The sequence below is a fragment of the Mastigoproctus giganteus genome, chromosome 3 (genome assembly GCF_048544385.1).
Source record: "Mastigoproctus giganteus isolate SK-2022 chromosome 3, ASM4854438v1, whole genome shotgun sequence".
Taxonomy (NCBI): Eukaryota; Metazoa; Arthropoda; class Arachnida; order Uropygi; family Thelyphonidae; genus Mastigoproctus; species Mastigoproctus giganteus.
The window spans coordinates 93052046-93070322 of NC_143577.1; the positions used below are offsets into that span (position 1 = coordinate 93052046).

The following is an 18277-nucleotide window of genomic DNA, read 5'->3' on the forward strand; positions in this document are numbered from 1 at the left end:
TAACTAATAGCATAACTCCTCCTCCTCTCCTGTCTGTACACATTGTACTATAAAGTGACTACAAGTTTGACTTCTAGTATTCTTTTCTAGTATTATATTATGCTGGTACATGCAAGGTCCATTTGCAAGTAGTAGGAAATCATATAAGATGTGGCTTTGGAGGTCAGATGTTATGCCTAAATAACTCTACACCATGATGTTTTCCCATTTTCTCTAGACTTTATGCGTCCTAGAAAATAGTGCTCCCCAGCCAAAATTTTTTAAAAAACTATTTTACTTCCTTTCCGAGGAAGGAAAATCATTTTTTAAAATTTACGTTAAACTTTTTTAAAATTAATTTTTAATGTATTAAATTTGTTTTTTTTTTAATTGTTTTCAATTTATTTTTTTACTGTAATCATTTTGTATTAATGTTTTCTTCATATTAATTTCTGGAGATATCATATGGAAGTGTTCTATGTATCATATGGGGTAAATTTCTCTTATTCTTTTACAAATATTGAAATAAATGTAGAAATAAATTTATTTATTTCATTACATTTATTACATTTATTTCAATAAACATTGAAATAAATGTATTAGGCATCATAGCTGTGCTTTATACTATTATAACATTAAATAAAAAGAATTTTGGGTGGTTCTTTTTTTCTTTCAGGTTAAAGGTTATATGTTAAATTACATAAAGGGGAAGTAAAAAACCTGACAGCACACTTTTAATGGTTTCATACACAAAATTAGTTTTTTGCCCCACAGAGAGGTACAAAACCTACACAACAGAAGATTGCTACTGTGAGGTGTCCAGATAATGTAGTCCATATATATATATATATATATATATATATTTTTTTTTTTTTTTTTTTTTTCAATATACAATCAAGGGAAATGGCAAGAGTGAATGGGGAAAGACATTACTACATGGTCCAAAATTTGCTTGACTAACAGAAGAGACTGCTTCTACAGAGATGGGATACACTTAAATAGAAAGGGTGCAAGAATATTTGCTGTTGCTATCGAGGCAGTATTGGGTGGGTCAGAAAACTGCTAGCTTGGGGGGGGATTCACAGACTAAAAGATTAACAGTAGCTGCAGTAAGAGGCGAAAGCGATTCTTGCACTGCTTCTGTTGTAATGAGCAGCAGCCTAGAGATGGGGATTTCAAGAGTTGCTGAGAGTCGTCATGGAACAAGTAAATACATTTGTTGTGTTAGGGTAACTAAGAGTAAGAACAGGTGCATGTATACTTGCATGTACACCAATGCTAGAAGTTCAGTAAATAAATTTGATGAATTTGAAATGCTGTTCGAGATATCAAAGGCAGATATTGTTGAGATATCAGAGACATGGTTCGAACAGATATAAGCAGTGCAGAATTGGAATTTGGGGAGTACAATGTGTACAGAAAGGATAGACAGGGTAGGAAGGGAGGAGAATTTATGTTGTTAGTTAAGAAACACAAAGTCTAAGGAAGTGCATCCAGTTGACATGGGTGGACAGTGCAACATTGAGTCAGATTGGTGTGACATCAACACTGGGAAAGGAAAAATGAGAGTAGCTATGTGTTATAGGTCTAATGACTCTGATCAGTACAACAAACAGTTGTGCAGAGAAATAGAGTGGGCCATTAAACAGAATGTCTTGTAATGGAGGATTTTAACTTCCCAGATATTGAGTCGAAGTTGTGGGTTGGTCACTTGCACGCTAGCAAGACTTTTGTGAATTTATTGGAGGATTGTTTTTTTACAACAACATATTCAAGGGGCAACCAGAGGGATAATACTCTTGATCTCATTATCAGCAGTGATGACTCATGTATTAGGAATTTGAAGATAAAGGAACCATTAGGTGACAGTGATCACACTCTATTGATGTGGGATTTGCTTAAAGATGTAACTACCATCAAGGGTAAACGGAATGGTTTTTGTTTTATAAAGGTGACTACAGTGGTCTCAGGCAGTTTTTGAATTCTATACAGTGGAATCAACTGATGTTAAAAACAGTGAATTCTAAATGGGAAGCCTTCAGGGAATTAATTTTGGAAGGTACTAGGCTTTTCATACCAACTAAGAAATACGGTTCCAGATTTAAGCCTAAATGTGGATGTCAGATGAACTAATGAGGCTCGTGGCACAGAAGCCTTCAGGGAATTAATTTTGGAAGGTACTAGGCTTTTCATACCAACTAAGAAATACGGTTCCAGATTTAAGCCTAAATGTGGATGTCAGATGAACTAATGAGGCTCGTGGCACAGAAGAAAAATGCGTGGGATGCATATAATTTAGCGCGTGATACTTAAGCATATGGCAGTTATAAGCTAGTCTAATCAAGTCACAAAGGAGGTTAGGAAAGCGAAGGCTGATTACAAGAAATCCTTGGCAAAGGATGCAAAGAAAAACAACAAAGACTTCTTTAGTTGTGTAAACTCTAGAAGGAAGGGGATGAATCAGATTGGTCCACTTAACATAGATGGTTCGACTATTGACGATCCTGCTCAAGTAGCTAATAAACTAAATGAGTATTTTGCATCTACATTCACACGAGTTATTCAAGGAGGGGAATGCCAGAAGTTTATCAAACTCTAACAGGGAGCTAAATGATTTTGTAATAACAGAAAGCAAAGTGGAGAAGAAATTGTTGAAGGTAAACATAAAAAAGGCACCTGGGGCAGATGGAATCTATCCAGTTATATTGAAGGAGGCAGCAAGAGAATTAAGCAATCCCTTAACCATAAATATGATTGTTATGTTGTTTGTTATTTGGTTTTTAGGAGCATTAGCAACTAAGGCCATATTGCTCGGGGATATGCGGTGGTCATTCCCTGACCTTTCCGCATCCTCCGTATTTGGTGGTGACGGGCTCGAACCCCGGTCTAATCAAGAAGCATGTGCTACGCACTGCTGCTCCTTCCCACCTGGCTACGGAGGCACCCCATAAATATGAGAGCATCCTTCAATTCAGGAGAGGTCTCCATGGACTAGAGACGTGCAAATGTATCCCCAATTCACAAATGGGGTTTAAAGGGTGATGCAAATAATTATAGACCTGTTAGTTTTAACTTCTGTTCTGGGGAAAATAATGGAGTCACTGGTTAAAGAAGGGATGCAGGATCACCTAGACAAGACTGCAGTAATAGTTCAGACACAGCATGGATTTGTTAAGGTGAAGTCTTGTCTGGCCAATTTTATTGGATACTATGATGTGGTCACAGAAGAACTGGATGCAAAAAATAACTTTGATATCACACACTTGGATTTCAGGAAAGCTTTAGACACTGTTGCATAGACCCGTGCTGAGGGTAAGGCAAACGAGGCTCTTGCCTCACATGAAAAGCTGAAAGGAGCGCTTAAAGAAAGATTAAATAATTGCCAATGTTGCCATCATTAACAGTAGGGTGAAAATTTTCATCCTTGCTTAAGGTACTAAAATGGCTCGGCATGGCACAAATGTAGGGAGGGGCCCCATCTTTCGTGAACACTATGGTCTCCAAGCATTGCCTCTCTTGCAGAGTGGGAATCTTAGAATAGTGCAGTACTGTGCAATAGTTACAGGGGGGGGGGGCATGAGATGTAGACTCTTCAAAGAAAAATGGTCCAATTATAAACGCTGCTGTGAATCCACACCATACTGTAATGTATGGACTTTGTAGTGGTCTTTCATGCACAGCACATGGACGAGAAGTTCCCATATTCAGCAGTTTTGTGCATTTATAGCCCCATGAAGAGTGAAATGTGCCTCGTCAGACCACTAGATCATTTGAGCCCATGTATTGTCAAGTTCCATAAGAGCCAGAAATCGTAGAGCAAAGTCTATTCGTTGTTGCTGATCACAAGACTTTAGTTCATGCACTACATGAATCTTGAATGGGAAGCTGCATAAATTATCCAAAGCACTTTATGTACAGTAGACCAAGGAATGTTCAAGTCTCTTGACACACCTCTGGCAGGCACTACTGACTGGTAGTGTTTCACAGCATTCCACTACCTCCGTTCCGATACATGGTCGTCCCCTGCCTGGAGTTACACCTATCTCCCGGCCCGGTCGCTTCATATTTCTTTATTACTTTTTGAAGCCCCACTGACATCAAACGTCCTTTATGTGAATCTTTAAGTTTCCAATATTCACATAGTGCTGCATTAGCGTTACTATTTATTCTGGTTGAACAGTTTTACTAAAAGAGCCATAATGGTTATTGATGGTGGCATTGGCCTTTCTGCTTTTATCTAACAGGATGTCATTTGCATAAGCAGTATGTCTTGTAAATTACGACTTTTACATATGTGCAGTGCAGTTTTTCCCCTGGTGGTGAAAGATTTAAGAGATGACCTTGAAAGATTTTAAACACTTGTAAAGGAAATGCCACCAGATGTTGATTACATGGCCATTGAAACTTGCAAACGTATCAGAAAGAAGTTACCCAATGAGCATGCACCAGAAGTAGATCTGAATGCCAGAGCTAAATTTCGTATCACCACCTTTTGCCCAATTATTGACAAACTAGAAACTGAGATGAGAAGAAGAGGAGAGGTACAAAGAAATATTTTTTTTTTTTTTTTTTTTTTGGTAGTTGTTGGCGCATAGGCTTCTGTGGCCATAATGCACCTCCCAAGGTTTTTGCAGTACTTTGATCCAAGCCCGAGGCGGGAATCGAACCCGCGACCTTTGGGTTGCCAGGCAGGCACTTTACCCACCCGGCTAGCCCGGTCGGCTACAAAGAAATAGCAGACAGGTTTTCTTTTCTAAGTGATGTGCCAAATAATTTCACTTCATTTGCTGAAACTGTGCCATAAGTTCAGTGCAACAAAAAAAATGTAAAAACCAGATTCGGTCATGCTAAACTTTATAAAATAATTGTAGAAGACAAAATTGATAGTGCATTTCCAAATGTAGATATTGCTTTGTGTATTTTTTAAAGTTAATGGTTACAAATTGCACAGCTGAGTGTTTATTTTCTCAACTCAAGTGCATTAAAAATCCCAAGAGAACAGCTATGCAACAAAACAGATTGGATGCCTTGTCTCTACTAAGTACAGAAGCAGATTTTTATGCCAAATTAGTTTTGAGGACTTTGCAATAAAAAAATCTAGAAGAAAACATTTTAAAAAGTAAATAAATATAAACCTATAGGTAAATCTTTGCTTATATTTTTTTAATTCTATTTAGTGTTTGTTAAATAAATAAAAATTTAAAAAACTAAAAGTTTTTATTTAATATAGTTGTGGGGTTTTGCCTGGAAGAAAACTGCAAAATAGTTAAATTTTCAAACTCTTATTTCATGTTCAGCACTTATTGAGTCTTAATGTCTTGTAGGTTAAGCAATGGAGAAGCCAAGAGAGCACCAGTGTTGGTCTGTGTTTAGGGCATCAGTTGGCCTTAATCCAGGCATAGGAATTGGATAAAATAAATGCATTTCAAAACCTGTACTAAATGGCAGTACCTTCATATATACAAGTACACAAGTAGATATAGGTTGAAACTTGCAATTTGACAACAGTTAATCACACGTTTACTGATTGCCACACTGCATGGCTAGTCTGGTGTGAATTAAAAACTTTCAGAGTTCAACTTATTTTATTAACATATCAGTTGATATCATAATTAATCTTGTATTAATTTCTTAATACAAAATTCATATTATTACAGTTTTGTTGAAAAGAAAACCATAATAACATGAATTATGTAAGAATATATATAATTATATGAAAAAAAAAATATATGTATATATATGTGAAATCATAGTGTTACAGTTTTGTTTTCAAAAATGATCCATTAAGGGATAATTTTTGGATATCTTAATTTACAAAATATCAATTTTATATAATACCACCCTATCTTGTGGTATTTTGAGAAGTAAAGCTATGATGGTTTATTCTATTTAGTCTCATTTTATTAAACTTTTTTATTTATTATTTTTTAAAAATTTAATTAATTAAATTATTTTTTTATTTTAAATTGGCTAATGCCATAGAATTTCTATGATGAATTCTGCAGTATGAAACATATTTAGTATATAAATTATACACTAATATATTTCAAATTTCAGAATTCATTTCAAGTCTTCATTATAACATTTCTTTAATTGCCTAATTAATAATAGCACTGAAATTTCTGTGTATAATTAACCTTAGTTCATGAGGTTGGTTACAGACATTTTTCCAGTGATCACAGCTGTCTCCCAGATCAAAATCTAGACATTCTTTAACAACTAAATCCTGTGCCTGCACCTTCACAATAGTGGGGGACTGTAACCCTTGGTAAACCCTACATGCAATGTCTAATAACACTGTGCCTAGTATGCTGGTGGTGAAAGCCAGATGTGAACCAATGTAAGCAGAGGTCAAGGTGTGGCATCTACACCACACAGAAGAATGGCCACCCCTCTGTGTTACTAGATGATAGATTAACTCCCAACATCTCATTCAATACCACTGCTTTCCTCATTAAAGGCCTGAAGTGGTGAAAGCCATGTTAGGTCTCCAGTGTAAAGCTCCAAGATCTCATCTCTTCTATCATGCAATATGGATCATGTGTTATGAGGTTAAATGAGTATTGTGGTAAAATCCATTCCTTCATTTTGGGGGTACAATTTTAAAACAGTTTTCACATGCTGGCTACTAGATAGTCCACTGTATTGAACCTGTTGATAATACTCTAGAAGGCATCCAGATTAGCTAATATATAACTTTGAAGATTTCTAGAGTATTACTAGTAGGTCGGATTGACTGGACTATCTAGCAGTCATCCTGCAAAAATTGTTTCAAAGCTGTACCTTAAATTGGAGGAATATTTGATCTCGTCATGACATCCCCACATAACCTTAAAATACAACCTATGTTGCATGATATGGGAGGGTATTGCCAAGGAGCTGGATATATTCTTGCTGTGTGCACACTATATCCAAATTTTTCTAATTCATAGGATATCTAATCATTTTCCACCCTCCCAACGTTTACTTCATCTAACTCAGTGCATCACAAATACTCAGGCTAATGGAACAAACTTGTATATGAAAAGATCTAAACTATCCAGAAACTTCCAGGTTAATTTCACAGATATACATGGTCTCAGTTTGAATTTCAGTGATGTTCATTTCCACCTACAATCTGTCAAGCACCACTTTTTCTGACAGAATCTCAATTATCAGTTGTTTCTACTACCATTCATCTCATTTGGTGCAGTTATTTATTCTACAATTACTTTCACTTTAAAGTTGGTACTTATACTTTTGTCTGCTCTGATATGCCTTGTCAGAGATTTTAAAATATCTTTACCCCATTATCAAATTCATCTGTTGCCCCTATAGCACTCTCTAGTCAACAGATCACTCAAAACAGTTAGACTTTAATTTCTCCAATCTCACTTTCCTAGTAGTGAAATAATTTTACTTGATGATTTCAATGTTTACAACTCCAGCTGGCTTAAATTTGCTAGTGCACAAAGCCCAACTTGCAGAGTTTGAGGATTTTGACCTTAACACTAGTTCATTTACCTACTAGAATACAAGGAAAATCCAAACCCCCCCCCCCACACACACCTAAAAATGTTCATCTTTTCCTTACCAACAACCATCAAAGTAAGCATTTAATTTTAGTGATCTTCAGGTAACAACTTGATAGTTTCCATTCTAATGGTTTGATTTTGATTTTTTATGGCACAAAAACAGCAAGGTTATAGTGTCCATTCTAATGGAGCCCCTCTCCCATTTGTAATGTCAAATGGGTTGATCTATAATCATCTGATCCTAATGTTTACTCAGATTGAGTCAGTAAAATTATTCTTTAAGGGGTAAATGCCTTTATTTTTCATTCCATCTGAAACTCAATTCCCTTATCTAAACTTTGATTTTCCGATTAATGCACACAAGTTGTTCAAAATAAGAATTTTTTATATTGTAAGTAGCTTGTATCCAGATGTTCAACTTCATTTTCTGCCTATGCTAAAGCTCACAAGATGTAAAAAAATTATTAACCATTCAAACTATATTTTAAACAGGCTAAAAATAGGAAACTAACTTCTTGGCCATTTAGTGGTTGAGCCATCTTGTCTCTAGCCAAAGCTGTTGGCTTCAACTTCTCCCCACCCATATTTCTGCCTTTGATACATTGTAATCTAAAGATAAAGGCACCTTATTAACATCCTACTTTTTTTAATTCTCACATCAGTGATCTTGGTAAATCACCTCCTACAATGCTAAAGACATTCCACTTAGTGTGCTTCCTGTGATCTTCCAACAGGATATTAGAAAAAGCTTGAAAAATTTTGATACCAAGAAGTGTCTATGATGGTATTTCCATACTTGTTCTCAAAACCTGTGTTTCACAGCTTACTTGTGTTACCTTTTAACTCTTATTCCACTGATTTTTTTCCTTTTTCATGTAAATTACACGAAAAAGGAAATTTCAATACAAATCTCAGATCTGCCATGCATGTGGCAATACTGTTGCCACATCTGGGGTGGTGCTCAAAATCATTGCTCCTAGACTCTACACAAAAGAAGACAGTCAGATTATTTAATCACCTCTCTCTCTCTCTCTCTGTTACATTTATGTTTGGTTTGTAAATATTTTTGTGGGCACTGTTTCTGTGAATTGGCAATTCAGCTAGATGGAACTAAAATACTTCAGGGATTCTTCACCTTTTGTATTTGGCAGTCACCATATTATGTTAAAAAAAATTGTTTTCCTATTAAGAAAATGTAAACAATTATAAACAGAAATTTCAGTGCTATTGTCTATAAAACAGAAATTTGAAGCCCCCTGAAGTTAGATAAATAATTCATCATTATGTAAACAAACCCATTTAACTTTCAGGTATTGTTTTAATAGACCTCATATATATATATATATATATTTTTTTTTTTTTATTATTACTTTTTAAATAGGAGAATTTTGTGAAATACCAAAAGCCCCCATAGATGGTCAAGTAAGATGTTCAGATTGGGGTCCTGGTGGAAATTTCAAAGTATGTACAATATCTTGCAATGAGAACTTGGAATTTTCACAGCCAATACCAAAGTTTTATACCTGCAGTACTGAGGGTTTCTGGAGACCATCTGATCCAGACAGACCTTTCATATTTCCTGCTTGTGCAGGTAAATTTAAATGATTAAATTATTGTATATATTAAATCCATTTGTTTCTTCCAACTATATAAAATGATTAAATTATTGTATATATTAAATCCATTTGTTTCTTCCAACTATATATTTCCTGGTTGAGTGGCAACAATTATGACTTTATAGCTAAAAAGGATAATATTGTTAATGGCAAAATTGTTCAAGATTTTGCACTTCTTATGCAGCATTGGCCTTAAATTCCAAATAATTCATGCATTCCGTGTTTATTTCTTTTATCTGTCTCAAAGTGTTTTTCTAATTTCCTTTATATGTTTTTCTTGTCCACAATGTTAGGTAAAATTCTGATCCAGTAGCTAATTAGTCTTTGGCTAAAAGCAACATTTCTTATAGTATTAATAGCTCTCATACTATAAAAGCAAAAGTATTTGAAATATGCAGAAATGAGATAGAAAGCTAAGTGAAATTAATACAATACACAGACTACATTAGATATACAAAAGTTAATACATTGCTGTTTCAAGAATTTTAATACAAATTCCCATCATCAAAATGACTTGGTTATTCTGACAGTGGGATTTGTATTATAACTTTCATTTGTATTTTAATTTGAATTATAATTTTTTAAACATCAATAAAAATGATGGCTCTGAGGACTACAATGAACAACTATGCAGAGAAATAGTGTACCAGGAAATCAGATAGTAGTAGTAGTAGTGGCATTTGATGCAAGAAAGCAAGTGTATGAGCTTATGCAGCATCAGCCAAAAAAAAAAAAAAAAAAAAACATGCACCATTCCCTCCAAATGCCTGTCCAGTTCCTCCTTAAATTTATTCAACCTATCAACTTCCACAACGGCAGATGGAAGTTTGTTCCAGCAATTAACCACCCACTGGCTAAAGGCAAATTTCTGCACATCTAATCTACATCTGTCTTTTCTTAATTTGAATTTATGCCCCCTTAGGTTCGTAATCTGAACGAGTGGAAGGATCCCATCAGAATTCAGCGTGCTCAACCCATTCAAGGTCATCTCGTCTACAGTCATCCAGTAAGGCACCACAACCCTCACATGGGAAGAGTCAGTAAACATCTTGGACACCCTGTACCCGCTAAACACAGATCCTCAATCCAGCTAGCAATGAGAAACCTGTGATGAAAACGCATCCTACAACACCACTTCTATAGAACAGCCTTTCAACTTAGATGAATTAAAATTTGCCATAATGGCAAAACAAAGACAAAAAAAAAAATACCATGGTTAGACTTCATTGAAGCAGAAGTAATTAAGAAGCTCACAGAGATGCAATCAAATCTCCTTCTCCGCTTGTACAACCATTGCCTGGAAATTAGACTTTTCCTGGATGACTGGAAAGAGGCCAATCTATGCCTCATTTTGAAGAACCAAAGTAAGCCACCAGAGGAGCCAAAGTCATACAGACTCATACCATTCCTTCCCGTTTTAAGCAAAATATTTAAACATCTTCACTTATTCAGATTGGAAAAACACTATAAAAAGGCAAATATCCAGTCCCCAAACCAGCTTTCAGGCAGGCCGTTCAGCAGAAGATGCCCCTCGACAGCTCATGGATTCTGTCAAAAATTCAGCCACTAAATACTTCTTAATAATATCAGTGGATTTCGCCAGGGCCTTTAACTTGCTCTAATGGCCATGTATACTACGAAGACTCAGAGAAGCTAGCGTTCCAACAAATATTTACAGCTGCATACAGGACTATCTGCACAACAGAAGTGTTACAGCCAGAAATGTCTACAGAAGCTGTCCCTAGGGCTCTGGCCTTGGCCCGTTCCTATGGAATGTGTTCCTGAACCTAGACCTGAGGGACATTTCCACCCAAGCCTTTGCAGACGACCTGATTCTGACAGTCACTGGAAACTCCAGAGCTTCCCTGGAAACAACAGCCAATGAAGCCCTTAAAAACTACAAGAATGGACTAGCCTCCATAAACTCCATATATCCCCTGAAAAAACTACTTCAATTCTACTCAGAGGAACCTTTCAAATAAGCAGGTTACCGCAGATTAAAATTACTGGTAGAAGCATCAAACTTGCAACTGAGATGAAGTACCTTGGGGTAATTCTCGACCCCAAGCTCATGTTTTACCCACATCTAGAATACCTTCATCGCAAAGTCAGAAACTACACCGCAGTGGTAGTGAGGATCAGCAGGTCTGACTGGGGCCTAAATTGCCACTCACTGCAAATGCTATACAAAGCTGTATTTATTCCCACTCTAACCTACTGTGCAGGTGTCTGGTATCATCGTGCACTCATTGTTCGTAACCAAAGGAAGCTCACCTCCATTCAGCATAATATCCCTCTCACTATCACCCGTGCCTGCTGCACAGTAAGCAACCCAGCGCTCCAAGTCTTGGTAGCAGTTCTCCCTCTGGACCTGCAGGTAATTTGCAAAGGCGTACACTACCGGCTTGCAAAGGGACTCCCTACCACCATCCTCGATTTCACTAGAAACCCAGCAAACACCATCAAAGAAGAAAAAAATCGTCTTGCAGTCCACCTTCTTAACGCCTGGCAAAACAGATGGAATACCACTCCCAAAGGCTCCATAACTAAAATATTCTTATATAAAATAGCCCAGATCTACCCTAAAGCTAAAGCATGGTACAGCCCAGGTTTATACACCACTTTCCTGATTACAGGCCATGGATCCATAAATCACAAACTTGCCTGTATAAACATCGTGGATGACCCTCGCTGTCTTTGTGGTGAAAACGAAGACTGGGATCACCTATTCTATGTTTGCCCGCTCTGTGAGGACCTGAGAATGTTGCTCATAACAAAAATACATGCCTTTTCTTGAGGAAATGAACATTTACTGATCAATGAGGAAGACCACTACTACTATGCTTTTCCTGCCTTCGCCCATGATCTCTTCACCAGAAGAAAATCACTGGTACAGCGCCCTGGAACTAATGCACATTGATCGATACCCTTTATCATATACGGAACATCTCCACCTCAGATTCGACTGTCTTAACATGTACTGTGACCATCTTCACCTAAACTGTGACCATTTCTAGATACTGGATTTGACACTCAGGTCGCTTGAATTGTCCATCCGTGTCTCTCTTGATACGTGACTGTCTTCTCACCCTCTCGAGGGCCCTCTTCTTCCATTTTCCGCTTAGGTTGGAGAAATCTCAGCCAACCTGTGGAGGATGCTTTCCCTTATATCCCCTGTCACTCAGTCTATACCTCCTTTCCTTTACTCTCTCTGGTACGTCCTGTTCTCCCCGTACCTTATATCTTTTTTTTTTTTTTTTTTTACTTGGTCTCTTTTCAGGAAGCTACAACACAGAACATAAGATTGAAGGAGAACATTATGAAATTCGGATCAGATCACCAACCACTCACATTTGAAGCCACATTAAGAAGACAACGAGACATCCGACAATCTAGTTCGCATTCGAAAAGTATAACAAAGATAATCTTCTCAGCAAAATATATGAAAAATGACGTCATTGTAAAACACCTGACAGAATATAACTGACAAAACCTATACTTTTTGAGCACTGATGCTGCCTTAACAGCACTCTCTCAATCACTTTTACATATACTTGCGTGTACACCAATGCTAGGAGTTTAGTAAATAAATTTGATGAATAATGAGGTATTGCTCAAAACATCAAAGGCAGATATTGTTGGGATATCAGAGACGTGGTGTCACACAGATATAAGGGATGCAGAACTGCAATTTGGGGAGTACAACATCTACAGAAAGGATAGACAGGATAGGAAGGGGGGAGGGGTTATGCTATTAGTTAAGAAACACATAAAAACCAAGGAAGTGAAGCCAGTCGACATCGCCGGACAGTGCAGTGTTGAGTCAGTTTGGTGCGACATAAGCATTGGGAGATCAAAATTGAGAGTAGGAGTGTGCTATAGGCCTAATGACTCTGATGAGTATAATAAGGAACTGTACAGGGAAATAGTGGGCCAGTAAATCAGAGAGTCTTATAATGGGAGATTTTAATTTCCCAGATATTGACTGGAATTTGGGGGCTGGTTACTCACACACTAGCAGGGCTTTTGTGGATTTATTGGATGATTGTTTTCTACATCAGCATGTTCGGGAGGCAACTAGAGGGAGTAATACTCTTGATTTGATTATCAGCAGTGATTCTTCATGCATTAAGAATCTGCAGATAAACGAACCACTAGGTGGCAGTGATCACAGTGTGCTGAAGTGGGATTTACTCAAAGAGGTAACTACCATCAGAGGTAAAGGGAAGGGTTATTGCTTCCGTAAAGGCGACTACGATAGACTGAGACAGTATTTAAATTCTATACAGTGGGACCAACTGATGATGTTACCAACAGCAAATTCAAAATGGGAAGCATTCAAAGAACTTATCTTGGAAGCTACTAGGCTTTACATACCAACTAAGAAATATTGTTCAAGGTTTAGGCCAAAATGGATGTCAGATGAACTAATGAGGCATATGGCAGAGAAGAAAAATGCATGGGATACTTACAAATTAACATATGACACAGAAGCCTATGATAGATACAAGTTGATATGCAACCAAGTTACAAAGGAGGTTAGGCAGGCAAAGGCAGATTACGAGAAATCCTTGGCAAGGGATGCAAAGAAAAACAGCAAAGAGTTCTTTACTTATGTTAACTCTAGAAGGAAGGGGATGAATCAGATTGGTCCACTTGATATTGATGGGGCAACTGTTGATGATCCTACTCAGGTAGCTAACAAACTAAATGAATATTTTGCATTGACATTCACACATGAGGAGTTATTCAGCAAGGGGAATGCCAGAGGTGTATTCAACTCTAGCAGTAAGCTACAGAATCTTGAAATAACTGGGTGTAAAGTGGAGGAGAAACTGTTGAAGATAAACACAAGAAAGGCACCCAGGGTGGATGGGATCTATCCAGTTATATTAAAGGAGGCAGCAAAGGAAGTAAGCAAACCCTTAGCCATAATTATGAGAGCTTCCTTGGACTCAGGGGAGGTACCCATAGACTGGAAATGTGCAAATGTATCCCCAATTCATAAAGGGGGATCGAAAGGTGACATGGGTAATTACAGACCAGTTAGTTTAACTTCTGTTCCGGGGAAAATAATGGAATCATTGGTTAAAGAAGCACTGCAGGATCTTCTAGACAAGACTGCAGTTATATTTCAGACAGAGCATGGGTTTGTTAATGGGAAGTCTTGTCTGACCAATTTGATTGGATACTGATAATGGGCTCGCAAAGGAACTGGATGCAAAAAATAATTTTGATATCATGCACTTGGATTTTAGGAAAGCTTTTGATACTGTTGCACATGGAAGACTACTGTACAAAGTTGGAGCAGTATGGCATTAAGGGCCAGTTGCTACAATGGATAAAAGGATAGTTGAGTGGGAGAAGACAGAGAGTGGTAATCAATGGACACTGCTCTTCATGGACTAATGTTATTAATGGAGTTCCCCCGGGGTCGGTGTTGGGCCCATTGTTGTTTTCTGTATTTATCAATGATATTGATGAATGTATATCAGGCCTAATATCCTAGTTTTCAGATGATATGAAGATTGGTAGGGTTGTTAATGACAGTAAGGACTGTACACTACTGCAACAGGATCTAGGAAAGTTCAGCAGATGGGGGCAGAGCTGGCAACTGAAGTTTAACATTGGCAAATGCAAAGTACTGCATATGGGTAGCAGTAACCCCAGAATCACATACCAACTGTGTGGTACTATGCTCAGTGTAGAGAATGAAAAAGACCTGGGGATAATTGTGCAGTCTGATGTGAAGTTTTCTGAGCAGCGCAGACAGGCTGCAAAAGTAGCTCATGGGGTTTTGTCAATGATATATAGGAATTTTGCTAAGAGGTGGTTATCCCCGTGTAGAAGGCACTGGTCAGACCACACCCTGAGTACTGTATACAGGTCTGCAGCCCTCATTTTAGGGAAGATGTAGAGCTGCTGGAATGAGTGCAGAGAAGGGCAATGAGATTGGTGAATGGAACAAAGGCTTGCTGTTACCAAGAAAGGCTTAAGTTCTGCCAATTACAGCATTTGGAGACTAGGCACCTGCCAGGTGATCCGATTGAAGTGCACAAGGCCTTGAATGGTTTGAGCAAGCTCAATGCTGATGGGATTCTTTCTCTTGCTCAATTTCTGAATCTGAGGGGGTATAAATTCAAATTGAGGAAAGGCAGTTGTAGAATAGATGTTGGAAAATTTGCCTTTAGCCAGCAGGTGGTTGATTGTTGTAACAGGCTTCCATCTGTCATTGCAGAAGTTGACAGCTTAAATAAATTAAAGGCTGAACTAGACAAACCTTCAAAGTGAATGGATGGGTGAAATGGGATGGGTTTTTTTTTTTTTTTTTTTGGCTGATGCTGTATAAGCTTGCTTTCTTGCATCATATGCCTCTATTAATGCTAATGCTAAATTAGATTTTTGGGTGTTCCTAACAGTGCATATTAATTAGTTGCCATTTTATACATAATAATGTTATTAATCTATGTCGAGAAAGAATGCATTTTAAAATTAGATTGATACAAATAAATCTGATTTCCTGCTTATGCTGTCAAGAACTAATTTTAAATAAATTTAAAATTCATAGCATTTCATTGTATTATTTAAAAATAGTGTTAAATCATATATAAATGAAGTTCTTTCATTATTAAAAATGGTGACTGAACACATAAATGAAAAGAATTATGAAAAGGTATCAATTTGCTCCACAAACTGCCGAAAATTTTTTAAAATGAAAAACAATATAAAGAAGTTTTGATCCAAATTAATGTTACTGACTTCCTACTTCTAATGAAGGTTTTGTTTAAAACAAAATCTTCATTCACTCTTTAAAAGTAAAAAAAAATTGGGAATCTGTGATGAACGAAAAATCAGTGTAAGTTGGAAAGGCTGTTCAGTAAACTAGACTGCCGTAATCTAGGCAATCCATAATGATATATTCCAAACTTTTTTCATTTGTCCCCAGAAGAATTGCATGAATTCCTTTGCTTTTATGGAAAACTTACTTTTCGTCTAGATTTCGGTAAAATTTAAGTTATACAAGTTTGATATTAAGTGTTTAATGAATAGCCACGTGTTCTCTAAAATACAAAAAAAAATCAATATCAGACCAGTGTCAGATGGCCCTGTTCACTTTTTCTGCAGATTTATCATGCATGCCAAGCACAGTTTACTACATAGTTTGGGTTTTATTTTCATATCTGATACCTGCATCTCCTCATTTTTTGTTATTATTGCCCTTGTGCAAAAATTGACTAGTTTTAAAACATTTTATGTTAATTCCCCAAATTAATGCTTTTAAAGAAGTGATGGAGAACATTGGCTTAACTGCAGCATTTATTTTCTGTGAGCATCGTTTCCTCCAAATCCATCAGCTGTTGACAATTTTTTCTATTCCAGAATACAAAAAATTCTTGCATTTCACACATGGAGAAATTCAGAAGAAATTCACTTTTCAAATAGATGATATTTGCACATTTATCACAACAGAAGATAATGTTGATGAAAAATTGATTAGTTTAACCACTATTAGTGGAGTAATTGATATTTTTCAGTATGACAGAATATTAAAATAGTTTTATCTTCATTGTTCTGTATTACTGCAAGGAACTGTTATCATTCATAACTAAATGAACAGGATAGAATTCAAATCATCTATGTCAAATAAAGTATTTGAGTTTTTGAAGTGCAGAAAATGTGGCCTTTGCTATAAAACACTATTACTATTTTTTTTTTTTTTTACAAACATTGCATATTTCTTTGGGGAAAAAAAAGATGATGAAAGCTGCTTTTGTTTCATTAGTTTTTGACATGAAGACATATCTTATATTTTGGTATGTTTTGACAAGTATATTACGTTTTATGTGGAATTTAAATAGCTGATTTCTGTGACCACACCCCTAAATGCAACAAATTCACCCAGATGGAATTTTTTACACTTTTTATTATTATTACTATAGCAAATTAATTTTTAGCTTTTTTAATTAAAAACTATCTTTTAGTAATTATTAATATATCCCACTTTTCAGTTTTAAATTTTTGCTGGATTCATTTGTTTCCCTTTTCTTCTATTAAACAATCCCTCTTCCCTGAAATCTGACAAATCCTATTCTTCAAGAAGGAAAAAGGAAGCCTATTTTCAGAAAAACCTGATGAGTACAAAGAGCCAAATTATAAAATGCAGTTGGTGTAAATATGTTATCCATAATTCATCCAACCCCCACCCTTCAGAGTGGGAACAAATGATGGTTCACTGGATGAGTGGTATATGAATGCTCCAACTAATTCAAAAGATAAGACATTTCTTTATGTGGCAACTCTCAAGTTCTTAATGAATACTTAACTTCTTTTAATACTAGTAAATTTAAATAAAAACAGAAATACTGCATCATCGTTTATAAATAATTTATAGGAAAAGGTACATGGGAGGATAAGATTTTGTTCTTAAATTAAAAAAAAAAAAGAAGAGAAAGAAAAGAGTGGCATAGTTATTCATTATGCAACCCAGAAAAGGTTAAACATAATAAGCCATATTTGCATTGTGTTAATTGTAATGCAGAGCGAATTTCCCTTATTCTTTTGTGATATTTCCTGCTTGATGCAAATCAAGAATATATTTAAGCATGTTGGATTTCTTTTAATAAATTGTTTTTATTTCAGGTATTTTCTTTTATAAGTAGCATGAATTAATCATTTTTGCCTTTTACACACTATATTTGCAGAGTTCCCCCCCCTTTTAGTCACATGTATAAATATTTTAGAACATAAAGCAAGTAAATTTAAAGTATGATTTACTGTACTGCTAAAAGTGGGAAGTGCTATTTCTATATAAAAAAAGTATTTTTATACATTTCTCAAACATACTTACCCCATCCATAGAAAAATAACTTGAAGTAATTTTTTGTAAGCTGTTTTTGGATGAGTTACATATTCCATTATCAGGCTTAAAAATGAGGTTTAGTTAAGATACAGTAAAGGAGGACTTATATCGACTGAAAAATTTTCATTTTCAGTATAAAGTTATGTCCATATGTTAATGCACATTTCATACATTCTCCTTGCATACTATACTAACTTAAGTATGGAGAGAGAACAGCAGGTAGTGTATCAACCAAAAGGTTAGCTAAAATTCCATTTTAGCTAACCCTTTATTTATTTATAGTCATTGGGTGCCTTCTACTCTACATA

General features: G+C 36.1%; 1 protein-coding gene across 1 annotated transcript in view; it reads left to right on the plus strand.

Moving 5' to 3' along the window:
* Nucleotides 1-18277, plus strand: part of LOC150088154 (uncharacterized) — a 611850-nt gene that overhangs the window by 490633 nt on the left and 102940 nt on the right. Inside the window, exon 45 of the mRNA XM_090369355.1 lies at nucleotides 8875-9084. Within this exon, the coding sequence (XP_090225481.1) occupies nucleotides 8875-9084 (210 nt within the window). The remainder of the gene's footprint in view (nucleotides 1-8874; nucleotides 9085-18277) is intronic.